At 38.4% G+C, this 20073-nt stretch overlaps 2 protein-coding genes across 4 annotated transcripts in view; one reads left to right on the top strand and one right to left on the bottom strand.

The window, feature by feature from the left end:
- Positions 1–15266, bottom strand: part of LOC139746986 (monocyte to macrophage differentiation factor 2) — a 58102-nt gene extending 42836 nt beyond the window's left edge. Inside the window, exons 1-2 of one of the 3 annotated variants that reach the window (XM_071658711.1) lie at positions 15242–15266; positions 2790–2877 (exon numbers count right to left, since the gene is read on the bottom strand). In XM_071658711.1, the coding sequence (XP_071514812.1) occupies positions 2790–2876 (87 nt within the window). In that variant the 5' untranslated portion in view covers position 2877; positions 15242–15266. The other 2 variants (XM_071658694.1, XM_071658703.1) reach the window with 2 other exon arrangements.
- Positions 15267–15916: 650 nt separating this feature from the next.
- Positions 15917–20073, top strand: part of LOC139747028 (uncharacterized) — a 585752-nt gene continuing 581595 nt past the window's right edge. The window contains exon 1 of the mRNA XM_071658778.1: positions 15917–16071. The gene's annotated coding sequence lies outside the window, so the exon portion shown is untranslated. The remainder of the gene's footprint in view (positions 16072–20073) is intronic.

Raw genomic sequence — 20073 nt, 5'->3', positions numbered from 1 at the left:
GTGATTTTTTTTTTTTTTTTTTTTTATACTTTGTCGCTGTCTCCCGCGTTTGCGAGGTAGTGCAAGGAAACAGACGAAAGAAATGGCCCAACCCCCCCCCCCCCATACACATGTACATACACACATCCACACACGCAAATATACATACCTACACAGCTTTCCATGGTTTACCCCAGACGCTTCACATGCCTTGATTCAATCCACTGACAGCACGTCAACCCCTGTATACCACATCGCTCCAATTCACTCTATTCCTTGCCCTCCTTTCACCCTCCTGCATGTTCAGGCCCCGATCACACAAAATCTTTTTCACTCCATCTTTCCACCTCCAATTTGGTCTCCCTCTTCTCCTCGTTCCCTCCACCTCCGACACATATATCCTCTTGGTCAATCTTTCCTCACTCATTCTCTCCATGTGCCCAAACCATTTCAAAACACCCTCTTCTGCTCTCTCAACCACGCTCTTTTTATTTCCACACATCTCTCTTACCCTTACGTTACTTACTCGATCAAACCACCTCACACCACACATTGTCCTCAAACATCTCATTTCCAGCACATCCATCCTCCTGCGCACAACTCTATCCATAGCCCACGCCTCGCAACCATACAGCATTGTTGGAACCACTATTCCTTCAAACATACCCATTTTTGCTTTCCGAGATAATGTTCTCGACTTCCACACATTTTTCAAGGCTCCCAAAATTTTCGCCCCCTCCCCCACCCTATGATCCACTTCCGCTTCCATGGTTCCATCCACTGACAGATCCACTCCCAGATATCTAAAACACTTCACTTCCTCCAGTTTTTCTCCATTCAAACTCACCTCCCAATTGACTTGACCCTCAACCCTACTGTACCTAATAACCTTGCTCTTATTCACATTTACTCTTAACTTTCTTCTTCCACACACTTTACCAAACTCAGTCACCAGCTTCTGCAGTTTCTCACATGAATCAGCCACCAGCGCTGTATCATCAGCGAACAAATGTGATATCTGATAATATAAAAGAGCTGATAGCAATAATCAAGTAAGTTCTGTTCAATGAAACAAAGTAATATGCCTTCTCAGATATTGGTATTGTAAAAATTGTCAATGTTTTAGTAAGGTGGTGAAATGGACACATTTGTTTCATTGGTCACAACAGTAGTGTGATTTTATAAAACAGTTAAACTTTGTACAACCCTGGCAACTGGTGATCTTCAACTGAATTTCAGTTACGCTGATACTATTTAAAAAAATAATGATAAGGTTAATGACATTCATGTCTACACTTTAACAACAATGGACTTAAAATCCTTCACTACAATATTTACACATCCCCAGGCCTGCCTGGGAAAAATGGCACATTGAGTGCCACAGGATTCCCTAAAAGGGATTGTGGGGTTACATCAGCTACATCATGAGGGTAAAATTTATCCAACTTAAGGAGTACATGAAAACAGGCACTTCAAGAACATGAGTAAATGTATCAGAGAACATGGATATAAATGGTTATGGATGCACAGACCTAAATACGTTAGTATGAATGTTGTGGATTATTTGTAAGTGCACAAAAAAAATAAAAGTGGAAATATAATAACATCTGAAAGTGTGAATGTTTCTGGCAAACTGATTATAAGTGATTTATGAATATAAGTAAATTTCTTATGTCGTGACTGTCAAAAGGAATAAAGAATACTACTGATTTCAACTGAATGTAGTGATTACATGAAAGGATATAACAAAGATTCTTAAGGAATGGAATAACAGAAAAAGTCTATCTTGGCTTGTTCCTCTGTTCCTTTGTTTGAAAAACACTACAAGAGGAAAAGATTTCCATAACTTTATGAATGACTACCAAATGTAATTAAGTGTAGATCATCCGCAGTATTAACACAACATATGAAGGCTTTTGAATAGTGCTCTAATCTGCTTAACAAATGCATTAATTAACAATATTTGCAGTAAACAAAGGCATTCCTTCTGAACAAAATGAACAAGATTATGAATCTGGAAACTAAACTATTGCCAACTTCAGTATCAAGCTCCACTTGTCATACTTCTGGAAACTAGATTTATTCAAACTTCAATACTTGACATCACTTGTTAAGGGTCTGAAAACCAGACCAGGACTTATTTCAGTACTTCACAAGTAAGAGAGCTAATTAAGGCCAACAAATCAATTTGGACTATTTTGTTTTTTGATGTCAAGTACAATACAGTATTCCAATGAACCTGTCATTTTTTCAATTCAGACTGTCACAGAGGGTACAATGTCAAATCACATGAGAAATTATGCTAAAATCACATTTAGTAGCCATCACTGCCTTTTAATGGGAAACCTAACCAAACTAAACCTAACAAAACCAAGCCTAATCTAACCGAAGCTAACCAAGCCTACTCTAACCTAGCTAACCAAGCCAAACTGATCTTAATCAAACCTAACCAAATCTAAACTAACCAAACCAAACAAAACCTAAACGTACATAATATAAGGAATGGGATGAAGTCGTGAGCAATTCAAAATATCAACAAATCACTAAAATCTGGGGCCAAAAAAATTTGTGTGGATGAAAACTATTCAAACTGAAAAGGTGCTGGATATAGATTCATATATATGAAAGCAATACATTAAAGATAATGATACTCTCAAAAGTATTTTCTAGTCATGCAAAAATAAAAGGGATACTAAATACTACCAAACATATAATCATCTGGCAATGTGTTACTTCCTTAATAACTGTGAATGTTTTCAAATACAAAAGATGTTTCAACAACAATTTTGTTGTAATGTTAGAACAATTACCCCATGTGTCACCATGTTGGCCCAGTGTTCTACATCTGTTGGTTGGTATGCTGCTCGACCCATTGGCACTGAATTCATCCAAACCATCCTGAGGAATACAGAAGGATAAAGAATTTAATTTCAAATGGAACTTGCTCAGGAGCTCATAATTTTCTGTAATCATTTGCATCATTAGACAAATAATAATATGTACCACACACTTTAAATAATATCTAATAAAACAAAATCTACATTAACAAAAGTGGAAGAAATATTTGTACTGTATTTTGTCTGAGAACTTGCTATTAGTGCTAGAATATGCTCTTCCTCCTCAAAGGGATCTTTCCTTTCTTTCATTCATGTTTGCTATTTTCCATGTGAGTGAGGCAGATAATGGGACCTTAAATGGAAAAAGCCTAGCTTGATGGCTTCCTGTTTCTTTATTTGAAAGTAAAACAAGAGGGAAAGACTTCTAGTCCCCCACCTCCACTGCTGCTCCAGCCCCTCTTAGCTTTTTATGCCATGCAGGAGTTACTAAGGCAGTATTCCTTTGCTTACTTCTTTTGATTCTTTTTTTTTTGCTCTTTCTATCACGATTTAGCATGTAAACAAGGAAAATGAGAGAGCATTGCTCCTTCGGGATAATAATAGGGTAATATCCAACAAATATCATGTGCTTTAACTATCGTCTGTCCTAAATGCTAGATCACATTCTGCAAACACTGATTGTTAATGTCTCTCCTGCTGGTGAACAGCTGAATCATGAATGAGAAGGCATAATGTGTGCCTATGAACTTTTAAATGCAATTTCCCACCATTTGTTTCAATGAACAAAATGCACTTGGTTGTTGCTCATATTTTGTCTTTTTTTTTCACGTTGCAGTAATCATTCGACCTTCTGTTTCACACGTTATCCTTTTCCTGCAGCCTACTTTGGTTAAGAAAGAGGTAAACAAAGACAGGTGTGTTGTTTCCAATTAAAGTGTTTTATATGTGAAGAGCCTACATCATCCAGGGTTGCTTACTTTGATGGACTTTCTTTCCTTTTGTTTTCCCCCTTGTTACTGTGTATTTCAATGTAGCCTTCTTTGTTAGCTTGTTCAATATACTTCGTTTTTTACAATGTACATCATATTTAGGGAATATTCATTTTAATGTATTAAATCCTATCTTTTGAAAGGCTGTGGTTGCTGCATATAATGTTGTGTACCACAATTGTTGTTTCTGGGTAGTGTTATTTATCAATTGCTTATGCACAAAAAAGTGGAGAAAAAGGCTATTATTCTCTTCAAACTTTGCAACTGTGACCAGGACAGTGATATTTTGAAATTTACCTATTTCCAACTGGACAATGGATGAATTTGCACATTTTCATTCACATAAAGTTAGAACAACAACAACATATGAATCAATATTAACATGTATTTGCACTAATGTTAAACAAAAAAAAATCACAAAAGATTTAGAAGTGAGTAGTTTTTCAAGATTTATGACTGTACTGGAAATTACTTTCATGATTCAGACCCCAAATACAATCTCCCACCATGTTCTCGTTATATGTTCCTTGGAAGTGGCATTTAAAGTCCAGTATATCCTGGTGGAAGCGCTCACCTTACCCCTCCAAATACATTCCCATGTTCTTGAATTTATCAAGATGAGCATCAAAGATATGGACTTTGAGGGACATCCTGCAGCCCATTCAAATAGTTTTCAGCATTGTGATTGCCCAGGAAGCCCAGGACCACTGCAACAAAGCTGTACCAAACTGCTTTCTCCTTCCTAGTGAGATTCTTGGGGAATTCTTGCACTCCAGGATCTTCTTTATCTGTGGTCTGAAGAAGTCACTGCCTATGACCTTTGCCTCAGACAGCTTAGGAAAGAAGTCTTGAAGGTACTTGAAGGCTGCAGACTCCTTATCTAGAGCTGTGACAAATTGTTTCATTAGGCCTAATTTTATGTGCAGTGGTGGCATCAAAATCTTCCAGAGATCCACAAGTGGCTCCCACTTGACGTTGTTCATCCCCACAGAGAATTCGGTCTGCTGTGGCCAGTCCTGCTCGTGGTAGTGTGCCATGGTGTCCCTGCTGTCCTAAAAGCAAAGATAGCAGGGAAACTTGGTAAAACCACCTTGGAGACCCATCAGGAATGCCAACATTTTGAAGTCTCCAATGACCTTCCAGCTGTACTCATCATTCTTCAAGGCGTCTAGCAAGGTCTTGACACTGTTGTATTCTTCTTTGAGATGCACTGAGTGAGCTAGAGAAAGAAATGGGTACTTGTTCCTGTTATGAAGCGGCATAGATTTGAGGCTCCTGGATGAGCTGTCAATAAAGAGGCACCACTTGTTCGGGTTACAGGAGATTCCAATTGCCTCGAATAGACTTGTTACACTGTGGCAGAAGCAGAGCCCATCTTGACAGTTGAAGAAGCTGGAAAATCCTTTGTGATGCTTCCTCTGATCTGTGATTTGCAAACTTTCATCTGACAGATTACACTGTTTGAGCCAAGACATCAATAGCTCTGAAATAACTTGGTGAGACCAAGATCTCTCATCAAGTAGATGAGGTCTTTTTGACTAGTGTAATATGGGTTTCTCTCCTCAGCTGCAACTCTGAAATTTTGACCTGAATCTACAAAATCTTCCTCTCCCTCTGACTTATTAGTCTGTTCTGATGATGGCTGATCTCTATCTAGAGGAGTGGGTATGGAGAGCTTAGGGCTGTGTGGCACTAGGGAAATGAATGATGTAAGGTCCGGATACATGATAGCAGGTGCAGTCGTGCCAGTCCAACATTTGGAAAGGTACACCATGCAGAAGTAGCAATTGCTTAAGTGGTAAGTGGGTTCCTGCCAAATTCTTGGAACTGCAAACTTCATGGCTCTCTTTTCTCCTCTGTACCATCCTGCAAAAGAACAATATAAAATTGTGGGAATAAAAAGAGTGTGGTTGAGATAGCAGTAGAGGGTGTTTTGAAATGGTTTAGTCACATGGAGAGAATGAGGGAGGAAAGATGGACCAAGAGGATATATGTGTCAGAGGTGGAGGGAACGAGGAGAAGTGGGAGACCAAATTGGAGGTGGAAAGATGGAGTGAAAAAGATTTTGAGTGATCGGGGCCTGAACATGCAGGAGGGTGAAAGGCGTGCAAGGAATAGAGTGAATTGGGACGATGTGGTATACCGGGGTCGATGTGCTGTCAACGGATTGAACCAGGGCATGTGAAGCGTCTGGGGTGAATCATGGAAAGTTCTGTGGGGCATGGATGTGGAAAGGGAGCTGTGGTTTTGGTGCATTATTACATGACAGCTAGAGACTGAGTGTGAACGAATGGGGCCTTTGTTGTCTTTTCCTAGCGCTACCTCACACACATGAGGGGGGGAAGGGGTTGTTATTCCATGTGTGGTGAGGTGGCAATGGGAATAAATAAAGGCAGACAGTATGAGTTATGTACATGTGTATATATGTACATGTCTGTGTGTGTGTATATATATGTGTACATTGAGATGTATAGGTATGTATATTTGCGTGTGTGGATGTGTATGTATATACATGTGTATGTGGGTGGGTTGGGCCATTCTTTCGTCTGTTTCCTTGCACTACCTTGCTAACGCGGGAGACAGAGACAAAGCAAAACATATATATATATAAATCTATTTCATCCATGACTAATGTGTAAGAGATTCTCTCAACATATTCCATAGATGATTTTTTTCAATGCCACTGAAAATTAAAAAATCTCCCCTATCCCTGGGGATAGGGGAGAAAGAATACTTCCCACATATTCTCTGCATGTCGTAGAAGGCAAATAGAAGGAAAGGGAGTGGAGGGATGGAATCCCCCCCATATCCAAATTTCTAAAAGGGGGAAACAAAAGAAGTAGTCATTCAGGGAGTGCTCATCCTCCTCGAAGGCTCAGATTGGGGTGTCTGAATGTGTGTGGACGTAACCAAGATGAGAAAAAAGGAGAGATAGGTAGTATGTTTGAGGAAAGGAACCTGGATATTTTGGCTCTGAGTGAAACCAAGCTCAAGGGTAAAGGGGAAGAGTGGCTGGGAATATCTTGGGAGTAAAGTCAGGGGTTGGTGAAAGGACAAGAGCAAAGGAAGGAGTAGCACTACTCCTGAACCAGGAGTTGTGGGAGTAAGTGATATGGTGTAAGAAAGTAAATTCTAGATTGATGTGGGTAAAACTGAAAGCGGATGGAGAGAGATGGCTGATTATTGGTGCCTATGCACCTGGTCATGAGAAGAAAGATCATGAGAGGCAAGTGTTTTGAGAGCAGCTGAGTGAGTGTGTTAGTAGTTTTGATGCACAAGACCGGGTTATAGTGATGGGTGATTTAAATGCAAAGTTGAGTAATCTGGCAGTTGAGGAGATAATTGGTGTACATGGGGTGTTCTGTGTTGTAAATGGAAATGGTGAAGAGCTTGTGAATTTGTGTGCTGAAAAAAGACTGGTGATTGGGAATACCTGGTTTAAAAAGAGAGATATACATAAGTATACATATGTAAGTAGGAGAGATGGTCAGAGGGTGTTATTGGATTACGTGTTAATTGATAGGCATATAAAAGAGAGGCTTTTGGATGCTAATGTGCAGAGAGGGGATGTCTGATCACTATCTTGTGGAGGTGAAGGTGAATATTTGTAGAGGTTTTCAGAAAAGAAGAAAGAATGTTAAGGAGAAGAGAGTGGTGAGAGTCAGTGAGCTTGGAAAGGAAAACATGTGTGAAGAAGCACCATGAGAGATTGAGTGCAGAGTGGCAAAAGGTGAGAGAAAATGACATAAGGGGAGTGGGGGAGGAATGTGATGTATTTTGGGAAGCAGTGATGACTTGTACAAAAGGTGAATGTGGCATGAGAAAGGTGGGAGGTAGGCAGATTAGAAAGGGTAGTGAGTTGTGGGATGAAGAAGTAATATTGTTAGTGAAATAGAAGAGAGAGATGTTTGGACGATTTTTGCAGGGAAGTAGTGCAAATGAGTAGGAGAAGTATAAAAGAAAGAGGCAAGAGGTTAAGAGAAAGGTGCAAGAGGTGAAAAAAATGGCAAATGAGAGTTGAGGTGAGAGACTATCATTAAATTTTAGGGAGAATAAAAAGACGTGAAAGAGAAGAGAGAGGCATTTGGACGATTTTTGCAGGGAAAAAATGCAATTGAGTGGGAGAAGTATAAAAGAAAGAGACAGGAGGTCAAGAGAAAGGTGCAAGAGGTGAAAAAAAGGGCAAATGAGAGTTGGGGTGAGAGAGTATCAGTAAATTTTAGGGAGAATAAAAAGATGTTCTGGAAGGAGGTAAATAAGGTGCGTAAGACAAGGGAGCAAATGGGAACTTCAGTGAAGAGCGTAAATGGGGAGGTGATAACAAGTAGTGGTGATGTGAGAAGGAGATGGAATGAGTATTTTGAAGGTTTGTTGAATGTGTCTGATGACAGAGTGGCAGATATAGGGTGTTTGGGTCGAGGTGGTGTGCAAAGTGAGAGGGTTAGGGAAAATGATTTGGTAAACAGAGAAGAGGTAGTAAAAGCTTTGCGGAAGATGAAAGCCGGCAAGGCAGCAGGTTTGGATGGTATTGCAGTGGAATTTATTAAAAAAGGGGGTGACTGTATTGTTGACTGGTTGGTAAGGTTATTTAATGTATGTATGACTCATGGTGAGGTGCCTGAGGATTGGCGGAATGCGTGCATAGTGCCATTGTACAAAGGCAAAGGGGATAAGAGTGAGTGCTCAAATTACAGAGGTATAAGTCTGTTGAGTATTCCTGGTAAATTATATGGGAGGGTATTGATTGAGAGGGTGAAGGCAGGTACAGAGCATCAGATTGGGGAAGAGCAGTGTGGTTTCAGAAGTGGTAGAGGATGTGTGGATCAGGTGTTTGCTTTGAAGAATGTATGTGAGAAATACTTAGAAAAGCAAATGGATTTGTATGTAGCATTTATGGATCTGGAGAAGGCATATGATAGAGTTGATAGAGATGCTCTGTGGAAGGTATTAAGAATATATGGTGTGGGAGGCAAGTTGTTAGAAGCAGTGAAAAGTTTTTATCGAGGATGTAAGGCATGTGTACGTGTAGGAAGAGAGGAAAGTGATTGGTTCTCAGTGAATGTAGGTTTGCGGCAGGGGTGTGTGATGTCTCCATGGTTGTTTAATTTGTTTATGGATGGGGTTGTTAAGGAGGTAAATGCAAGAGTCTTGGAAAGAGGGGCAAGTATGAAGTCTGTTGGGGATGAGAGAGCTTGGGAAGTGAGTCAGTTGTTGTTCGCTGATGATACAGCGCTGGTGGCGGATTCATGTGAGAAACTGCAGAAGCTGGTGACGGAGTTTGGTAAAGTGTGTGGAAGAAGAAAGTTAAGAGTAAATGTGAATAAGAGCAAGGTTATTAGGTACAGTAGGGTTGAGGGTCAAGTCAATTGGGAGGTGAGTTTGAATGGAGAAAAACTGGAGGAAGTGAAGTGTTTTAGATATCTGGGAGTGGATCTGTCAGCGGATGGAACCATGGAAGCGGAAGTGGATCATAGGGTGGGGGAGGGGGCGAAAATTTTGGGAGCCTTGAAAAATGTGTGGAGGTCGAGAACATTATCTCGGAAAGCAAAAATGGGTATGTTTGAAGGAATAGTGGTTCCAACAATGTTGTATGGTTGCGAGGCGTGGGCTATGGATAGAGTTGTGCGCAGGAGGATGGATGTGCTGGAGGTGAGATGTTTGAGGACAATGTGTGGTGTGAGGTGGTTTGATCGAGTAAGTAACGTAAGGGTAAGAGAGATGTGTGGAAATGGGAAGAGCGTGGTTGAGAGAGCGGAAGAGGGTGTTTTGAAATGGTTTGGGCACATGGAGAGAATGAGTGAGGAAAGATTGACCAAGAGGATATATGTGTCGGAGGTGGAGGGAACGAGGAGAAGAGGGAGACCAAATTGGAGGTGGAAAGATGGAGTGAAAAGGATTTTGTGTGATCGGGGCCTGAACATGCAGGAGGGTGAAAGGAGGGCAAGGAATAGAGTGAATTGGAGCGATGTGGTATACAGGGGTTGACGTGCTGTCAGTGGATTGAATCAAGGCATGTGAAGCGTCTGGGGTAAACCATGGAAAGCTGTGTAGGTATGTATATTTGCGTGTGTGGACGTATGTATATACATGTGTATGGGGGGGGGGGCCATTTCTTTTGTCTGTTTCCTTGCGCTACCTCGCAAACGCGGGAGACAGCGACAAAGTATAATATAAAAAAATAATATAAAAAGACGTATTGGAAGGAAGTAAATAATGTGCATAAGATGAAAAGAACAAATGAGATTATCAGTGAAGGGGGCAAATGGGGAAGTAATAACAAATAGAGATTAAGTGAGAAGGAGATGGAGTGAGTATTGTGAAGGTTTGTTGAATGTGTTTGATGATAGAGTGGCAGATACAGGGTGTTTTGGTTGGGGCGGTGTGCAAAGTGAGAGTGTCAGGGGGAGTGATTTGGTAAACAGAAAAGAGGTAGTGAAAGCTCTGCAGAAGAAGAAAGCCAGCAAGGTGGTGGGTTTGGATGGTATTGTAGTGGAATTTATTAAAAAAGGGGGTGACTGTTCTTGATTGGTTGGTAAGGATATTCATTTATGTATGGATCATGGTGAAATGCCTGAGGATTGGTGGAATGCATGCATAGTGTCACTGTACAAAGGCAAAGGGGATAACGGTGAGTGTTCAAATTACAAAGGCATACGTTTGTTGAGTATTCCTGGAAAATTATATGGGAGAGTATTGACTGAGAGGGTAAAGGGATGTACACAGCTTCAGATTGGGGAGGAGAAGTGTGGTTTCAGAAGCGGTAAAGGATATGTGGATCAAGTGTTTGCTTTGAAGAATGTATATGAGATATACTTAGAAAAAGAGTCAGATTTGTATAAAGCATTTATGGATCTGGAGAAGGCACATGATAGGGTTGACAAAGATGCTGTGTGGAAGGTTTTACGATTATACAGTGTGGGAGGTAAGTTGCTAGAGGCAGTGAAAAGTTTTTATCAAGGATGTAAGACATGTGTACGAGTAAGAAGAGAGGAAAGTGCTTGGTTCACAGTGAATGTCTGTTTGTGGCAGGGGTGCGTGATGTTTCCCTGCTTATTTGATATGTTTATGGATGGGGTGGTTAGGGAGGTGAATACAAGAGCTTTGGAGAGAGGGGCAAGTATGCAATCTGTTTGTCGATGAGAGGGCCTGGGAAGTGTGTCAGATGTTGTTCGCTGATGATACAGTGATGGTGGCTGATTCAGGTGAGAAACTGCAAAGGTTGGTGAATGAATTTGGTAAAGTGTGTGGAAAAAGAAAGTTGAGAGTAAATGTGAATAAGAGCAACGTTATTATGTTCAGCATAACTGAGGGACAAGTTAATTGGGAGGTAAGTTTCAATGGAGAAAAACTGGAGGAAGTGAAGTGTTTCAGATACCTGGGAGTGGACTTAGCAGCAGATGGAACCATGACAGTGGAAGTAAGTCACAGAATGAGGGAGTGTGCGAAAGTTCTGGGAGCATTGAAGAATGTGTGGAAGGCTAAAACGTTATCTTGGAGAGCAAAAATTGGTATGTTTAAAGGAAAAGTGGTTTCAAAAATGTTATATGGTTGTGAGGCATGGGCTATAGATACAGTTGGGTGGAGGAGGGTGGATGTGTTGGAAATGAAATGTTTGAGGACAACATGTGGTGTGAAGTGGTTTCCTCAAGTAAGCAATGATAGGGTAAGAGAGATGTGTGGTAATAAAAAGAGTGTGGTTGAGAAAGCAGAAGAGGGTGTGTAGAAATGGTTTGGACACATGGAGAGAATGAGTGAGGAAAGATTGACAAAGAGGATATATGTGTCACAGGTGGAGTGAACAAGAAGTGAGAGACCAAACTGGAGGTGGAAGGATGGGGTGAAAAAGATTTCGAGCGATCAGGGCCTGAACGTATAGGAGGGTGAAACGCTTGCAAGGAATAGAGTGAACTGGAAAGATGTGGTATACCATGGTTGACGTGCTGTCAATGGATTGAACCAGGCATGTGAATTGTCTGGGGTAAACCATGGAAAGGTCTGCAGGGCCTGGATGTGGAAAGGGAGCTCTGGTTTTGGTGCATTACACACGACAGGTAGAGACTCAGTGTGAATGAATGTGGCCTTTGTTGTCTTTTCCTGGTGCTACCTTGCTGGAGGGGGGGATGCTATTTCATGAGTGGCAGGGTGGCGATGGGAATGGATGAAGGCAGCAAGTACGAATAAGTACATGTGTATATATTTATATGTCTGTGTATGTATATGTTGAAATGTATATGTATGTAAATGTGCGTGTATGTATATATATATATACATGTGGGTTGTTAGGCCATTCCTCCTCTGTTTCCTTGCGCTACCTCGCTGATGCAGGAAAAAGCGACTAAGTATAATATAAGAATAAATAAAACAAAATTTTATTCAACTTCAAAAATTCTATATAATGTTGGAACAAAATTCGCCAACAATATGAGCAACAATTATCTATCTTACCTTCTAGAGTTTTTTGCAATGCCTGCAAGTGAAATGAAGTACCTAGAATTTGTCTTGATTCCTGACAGGCATGCCAAAATATGCCTTGTAGGCCTCGCACATCTTAGATGATGCTACCATGAAATACTTTGCTTGATTTGATAAATTGGCTGCAGACATGGCAAAATGTGTCTGCTGGATGCTTGCAGCCAATAGATGCAATCTCAGAGAAATGTATGTATATGTATCCACTTAAGCAGCTAGATCTAAACTGAACTGGTTGGCTTAAGGCCCTTATATTTATACTACCACTATCTATACTACTGAAAACTTCTAGAAAGTTCTATAGCAGCTACTCAGCACTGAATCAAACTGGAATGTCCTGAAAAATACGTAAATTTCAAAATATCACTTTCCTGATCACAAAAGCAAAGTTTCAAAGGAATAACAGCCATTTTCTATACTTTTTAGACACAATCAATTAGAAAATAACACTTATTACCCAGAAACAAAAAAGTAAAATTTAGTTAGTGTTATAATTGCAGTGCTGATAGGCACTGTCATTTCCCACAATGAAAATGGTGGCTCCCTTTAGTATTTTTGTTTCATAAGCACTTCCTCTTTTTATTTGAAAGCATTTTACTACATATATATCCAGATGTAAAATTAAGTACTTGGTTTGATGGTAGTTTTATGCTTGGACACTTGAAATTTCTCCAATGCACCAATGACAGCAAACAAAGCAAATCAAATATTTGGTACGACTGAGGAGCTTTGTAGCTATGTGTGCTACTAATCATCTGACTTTATATCAAACTGGTAAAGCCAACTGTAGAATATGGTAAGACTTTTTTGGTTTCAAAAATATAGAAAATATCGATATGAATGGACCCCTTGAATGTGTCAAGAGTCGTCATCTGCAATCTGAAATTCTATTACCATAATCATACTTCTGTACAAGGTGTGATGACATAATTCATAATATTATCATACAACTTTACAAGGTGTGATGATATGATTACCATTACACTTTGGTGCACAGTGTGATTATATGATTAATATTACACTTAAGTATCAGGAGTGATGGTATGACTACCACCATTATACTTCTGTATAAGGTGTTATGATAAGCTATCAACATTTTACTTGAGTACAATGTGTGACAATATAACCATCATTACTTGTGTGCAAGGTGTGATGATATGATTACCATCATTATACTTGTGTACAAGGTGTGATGATATCATTACCAACATTATACTTGTGTACATGGTGTGATGGTATGATTACCATAACCATAATTGTGTGCATGATATGATGATAAGATTACAATCATTATACTTGTGTACAAGGTGTGATGGTATGATTACCATCATAATACTTATGCACAAGGTGTGAGGAAATGATAATCATATTTATATTGCACAAGATGTGATGATATGATCACAATTATCATACTTCTGAGCTTGGTGTGATGATATGATCACAATTATCATACTTCTGTACATGGTGTGATATAATCATTATCATACTTTCTTACAAGATGTGATATAAGTAACCATTATACTGCATATCCCATTCTCACCTACACAGCATGGATTTACACAAAATCATCCACTGCACACAAACCTCACAAAACACCTGGATGGTTTCAACCAACCACAAGCACAGTATTAAAGGCATTACAGCAGATGTCTACAAAACATGGCACCATCCCTTAACACATATGCAAATATCTACGCAAGAGTGAGCTCAGCACTGCATTAGACAAAAGAGAAGGCTGGGTGGATTGTTTGTATCTGTACTGCCAAAAAGCAGTGACACTACCATACAGGAGGCTGAGTAAGAAGTTGGACCATTAAGCTGGAATAAGGGGGTGACTCCTACAAGGCATTGAGGATTACCTTAGTGGAAGGGAACAAAGGACACGCCACAGAAACCTTCTCAAGATGGGTTGATGTCACCAGTGAAGTGCTGCAGTATTCTGTTACAGGACCATTACTTTTCTTGATCAATATAAATGATTTGCCAGAAGGTAAGTACTTCTAACTGAATATGTTTGCTAATAATGCAAAGGTTATACGGGAAGTGAAAAGCAAGGAGGATTGCAATAATATATATACAGTTAAGATCTTGACTGTAGCTATCATCATTCTAAGTTGAATTAAAATGTCTTGTACAAATTTATGTTTTTCATACCTATAAAAAAATCAAATATGATGTGGACAAAACAGATGAGCTTGGAATGGTTGTGTCAATTCTATAATGAAAAAATATTTTTCGTTGTGTAACAAGCTTTCTCAGGAAATAAATTACCAGCTGAAGAAACAACTTTTTGTGATAGAAAAGCAGTAAAAATTTTTGTAACAGTACTTTCAAAGGCAGAACAGCAGCAACAGACAATGTCTGTGAAATCAAAATTTGCATCCAAAGGGTTAAAGTGTATCCAATGGTGACAAACTTTGAATGAAGATAGGAACACCTTGCAATGGGAGTACTGAAAATATGGAATAGTCACACAAATGTGGTCGTACCATGCAAAAGCATAAATCTTTACACTGAAGATTTTGGTAAAATTGGGCAAGACCTTAAAACCAACATATTCTGCAACACAAATTAAACACAAAAGCTCCTTAGAGTTCAGTAATGAGTACATTGATTTTATGTTCAAGTGATTGACTAGGTGCCTTAAAATTATACATTTACCATAAGAATATCATATATGCTACAAATCTTATATCACAGTCCCGACCAAGACGGAAAGTGCTGGTCCCCGTCTTAAGTATGCCTTAGCATATATGGTAAGTCTTGGTCGTGGCCTACTTTTTGTCTGGCGACGGCAGAGCCACCATTCCCACTCTGTTATCCATTCTTGTTCTTCCCTAGCGTCCTGATGTCAATTGGTCATTGTGATTCACCAACTGTCCTGATCGTAAAACATTCACTTGAGAGCTGTAGTTCACGGCCCCACCCTCGCAATACCCGGCCACACTCGAAGAACACTTACTCTACCTGTCAATAAACGTTTACTCCCCAGTTTTGGACAAAGTATTAAATTGAAGACCTTATCTTTTGGTTAAATTATCATTATCGATATTGTGCAAGAAGAAGGAAAAGAGACTTTATATCTGTAATATATCTATCTATCTATCTATCTATCTATATATATATATATATAAATATATATATAGTGATATTGCGGTAGGTCAACAATATATAAAGTCCGCGACACCATTCATACTTTCTCCAAGTATAAGAAAATGAGGAAACCTTAATTTGTATCTACATGTCTTTCATTACTGGCTTTCCAAATTTTCATAGGAATGACATGCTATCCGGTAAAATTCCGTTTTATTGTCGCATAATACAAAAGAGTCAGACGCATTCTCATGTAGCACTCAAGTGGAGCGCTCCGCATTAGATAATAAATTTTAGGCGTACGGTAACAAAATATAACATAAACCCCAAAAGTAGACTTTAAAAAATAAACTAATCTGTTTTTGATAAGCATCTTTGGTTTTAGTAATTATACCTCAATATCGCTAGGGACAACGAAAGAAAGTACTATAGAACAGAGAATTCGAGCACAAAGCTTATATTTATTGGCATTCATACCGGCAAATGGTACTTGATTTACTTGCATTAGATATATTGTTATAAAATATCAAATTCGTAAATTTCTGGTAAATCTATAAATCAAATTAACATGGAAAATAAATTGTGCTAGTAGTAAAGTGTAAGGCGGACACCCTCAGTCTCGTTCATCTTGATACATTTTTCGATGATGTCGCCCAAGATTATTTTGTGATTAGCTGCATGAAAGTGACATTTTTCTAAAGAAGGTAAGAAGAAACACTTTGACATTCATTTTGATGTAGATTAGGTGCTTGAGTTATGATACTGTTGGTGACAGGTGGGCTAAACAGCGTTTTTATGGTTAAATACAAAATACTGTTGGCATATCATGGAAGAAATTATTTATAGATATGTTGATGTAATGATATTCAGTATTCATTTCGTCTATGTTGATAACATGCGGTTTGAATAGTACAAGAGTTAAGAGAACAAACTACAGCACATCTTAGAGCTCAGGGAAAGTACACTTAAAGGTTAATGGGTGGGCCTAGCATAAAATATGCACATGTCCAGAAAGTGCTTGTAAGGACTTTGACAAACCCTGAAATATACCAAAATTACTGGAAGTATACCATAATAATAGTGCATGTTATAAAAATTCTTCAAGTTGTATTCAAATGCATTGGAAGACTAGTGGCCTAAGAAAAAACTTATCATTTTATCATAATGCTCTCATCAGGTTAGACTCCAGTAATTTCTTAGTTTATGGACATCAGCTTTCGTGATAAACTCAAAAAAATTTCTACCAAGGGATCTTGTGATGTGTAGAAGTGATATAGGTTGTGGGATTTAGGTTTAGCATCAGTGACTCCATCAATTTTAAGTTTCCATAAAGTATGCAGGACATTGAGGTAGAGAGAAATAGTGGGGTAAAAACACTCAAAACATTGGAAAGTTTAATACATGCATTTGTAACTCTTTCATTAAAATCTTACTAATAGATAATGAACGGGAGGGATCCCTGCAGTGTCCTTATTTCATTTTCTAATGATCTCATGGTACTGTCTTATTGACAGATGACCAAAAACATTCATCAGGCTCTTATTTGGCTTTTGTTAGGCTTTAAGCATTTCGTATGAGAGTATACAAAATGAGTGATGCTAATAAAACAAAACTTGCCTGTACATTGTAGAAATACCTAGTATCTTATGTTATTAATGCATCCTACTTAATGCTGCCATGCCTCTTAATGTTTGCATCCATCTCGGTATGAGTTTTAGGAATATGATGGGTGAGTTTAGGTGTTTTCATAAATTTAGGGCTTGAGTTAATGCTTATGAGGACCATCCCACACAAGCTTAGATTCATATGGCTATTTTTTAAGACATCTAAACTCATTGTTTATATTGCCAACCAAATGCAAAACATGGAGATAAGTGGTGTACCATGTCTAGTTCATAAGAATACATTATAGTATTGAGAACTTTGCAAATGCAGTCTTTAAAGGTCAAAACTGCATATTATTTGATTTACCCATTTTGAATGTTATAGTGTTATCATTTAATCCCACATTTTTCCTATCTGTCATTGCCGTACCTCTAACCAGTTAATTAATATCAAAAGATAGTGCTAAAGGGTAGTAAAGATGAATAAATGGCATATGAGACGGAGTAATTTAACAACTAATCAAAAGCTAAAAGATATACGACCAAAGATCAAAAAGTGGGATTCCTCAAATTATCCAAATTGGAGAAAAAGTGTCATCATGACTAGGCTCCAAATTGGACATATCCATCTCACCCATAGGTACTTGATGTCAAGTGGTGAAGAAAGACAGGTTCCCTGTTGGCAGACCTGTCAATCTTATTTGACAATGAAATGCATTTTAGTGGAATGTGTTCTTAATGGAGAGCAGAGAGCAAATTTATTACATGGCAGGTCCATGGTTGAATTGCTCAGTGACAACTGTCTTATTGACTGGTGGATGAGATTTTTAAAGCAAATTTATATAATATACATATGTGTATATATTCCTATGAGTACACGGGGTAAATGAAAAATGATAAGTTCCTATGTGCATTTTTGTGTAATAATCACATCATCAGGGGAGATACAAGAAAGAAATATAACAGTCAGTTGATATACAACAAAGAGACATAGCTAGGACGCCATTTGGTAAACAAGTGATTGTCCAAGACAGACAACGAGCGTATCATAAACTTATTGTGTGGACGGGAAGGTGAATTGTTTACAAACTTTAGCAACAATAAAGTTATCCAATTTGTATAGACCTTCACCAGTGCTAAGGTTATAATTCTTTGTGTATTTAATAATAGAAGATTCAATGATATTTCTCGTGGTACTGGAGTTAGAGTTGATAAATGAGATGGGATTAGTCCAGTCAGTATAATGATCATAGTTTTTAACATGATTAAACAAGGCATTTGATTCTTGTTTTGTTCTTATACTATATTTATGTTGCTTAGGTCTAACAGAAAGATCCTTATTAGTCTGCCCAACATCAAACTTATCACAATTCCTACATGGCACTTTATAGATGCATCCAGGAGAATTTTCTGTGGAATTCCTGATTAAGATATTCTTTATAGTATTATTGTTGCTGAAGGCAACATTTACATGAAAGGATTTAAGCAACATGGGAAGTAAGGTAAAATTATCATTAAAAGGGAGAACTAAAAGGTTCTTGGTGTCAGTGAAAGGTTTGGGTTCAACTCTATAAGATGATTTCTTTGCTAACTTAAGGGATTTATCAATGAATGATCTAGGGTACTTTAACTTAGATCCAATAGAATATGTCTTTTCAAACTCATCATCAATAAACTCTGGACTGCAAATATGTATAATGACCAAAGGAACATAGATTGAAATGATGATAATTTAACTCTATCATGTTGAGATTAGTAATAATGAATATAAGAGCATACATTGGTAGATTTTATGTATATGCTAAACTTAAACTTGTTTCCTTGCCAATGGATCATGCAATCTAAAAATGGTAACATACTATTATTTTCATTTTCTACAGTAGATTTGATGGAAGGTACTAAATTTTTAAGTAAGGGGAGGAATGTTTGTAAATTTTCATTTGTTGGCCGAACAGAGAACATCATCTACATACCTAAACCAAATTGCATTAGAAGGTAAGATATCCTATAGTAATTTTGTTTCAAATTCCATTTAAAGATTACTTATTACAGGTGGAAGAGGATTAACCATTGCCATACCAAATTTTTGAGCATAATATTCTCCATTGAATTGAAATACACAGTCTTTTATACACAATTTTATCAGTTCAGTGAAAACAGCCTTTGAAACAGGTAAGTAAATGTCATCCAAAACATCAAATAAATATTCTAAAAGGTCATCAACTGAAACTTTTGTGAAAAGTGAGGAAACAACATAACAAGTATGAAATCAAAATTAACATTGATATGTTAAGCTTGTTAACTAAATCTACATTGTTCATGATATTAGAATTAGGGTGCGTAAGACAAGGGAGCAAATGGGAACTTCAGTAAAGGGCGTAAATGGGGAGGTGATAACAAGTAGTGGTGATGTGAGAAGGAGATGGAATGAGTATTTTGAAGGTTTGTTGAATGTGTCTGATGACAGAGTGGCAGATATAGGGTGTTTGGGTCGAGGTGGTGTGCAAAGTGAGAGGGTTAGGGAAAATGATTTGGTAAACAGAGAAGAGGTAGTAAAAGCTTTGCGGAAGATGAAAGCCGGCAAGGCAGCAGGTTTGGATGGTATTGCAGTGGAATTTATTAAAAAAGGGGGTGACTGTATTGTTGACTGGTTGGTAAGGTTATTTAATGTATGTATGACTCATGGTGAGGTGCCTGAGGATTGGCGGAATGCTTGCATAGTGCCATTGTACAAAGGCAAAGGGGATAAGAGTGAGTGCTCAAATTACAGAGGTATAAGTTTGTTGAGTATTCCTGGTAAATTATATGGGAGGGTATTGATTGAGAGGGTGAAGGCATGTACAGAGCATCAGATTGGGGAAGAGCAGTGTGGTTTCAGAAGTGGTAGAGGATGTGTGGATCAGGTGTTTGCTTTGAAGAATGTATGTGAGAAATACTTAGAAAAGCAAATGGATTTGTATGTAGCATTTATGGATCTGGAGAAGGCATATGATAGAGTTGATAGAGATGCTCTGTGGAAGGTATTAAGAATATATGGTGTGGGAGGCAAGTTGTTAGAAGCAGTGAAAAGTTTTTATCGAGGATGTAAGGCATGTGTACGTG

Source organism: Panulirus ornatus, chromosome 5, assembly GCF_036320965.1.
Source record: "Panulirus ornatus isolate Po-2019 chromosome 5, ASM3632096v1, whole genome shotgun sequence".
Classification (NCBI taxonomy): domain Eukaryota; kingdom Metazoa; phylum Arthropoda; class Malacostraca; order Decapoda; family Palinuridae; genus Panulirus; species Panulirus ornatus.
Note: the sequence above shows the minus strand (reverse complement) of the source record. Positions and strands in the feature narration are given on the sequence as shown.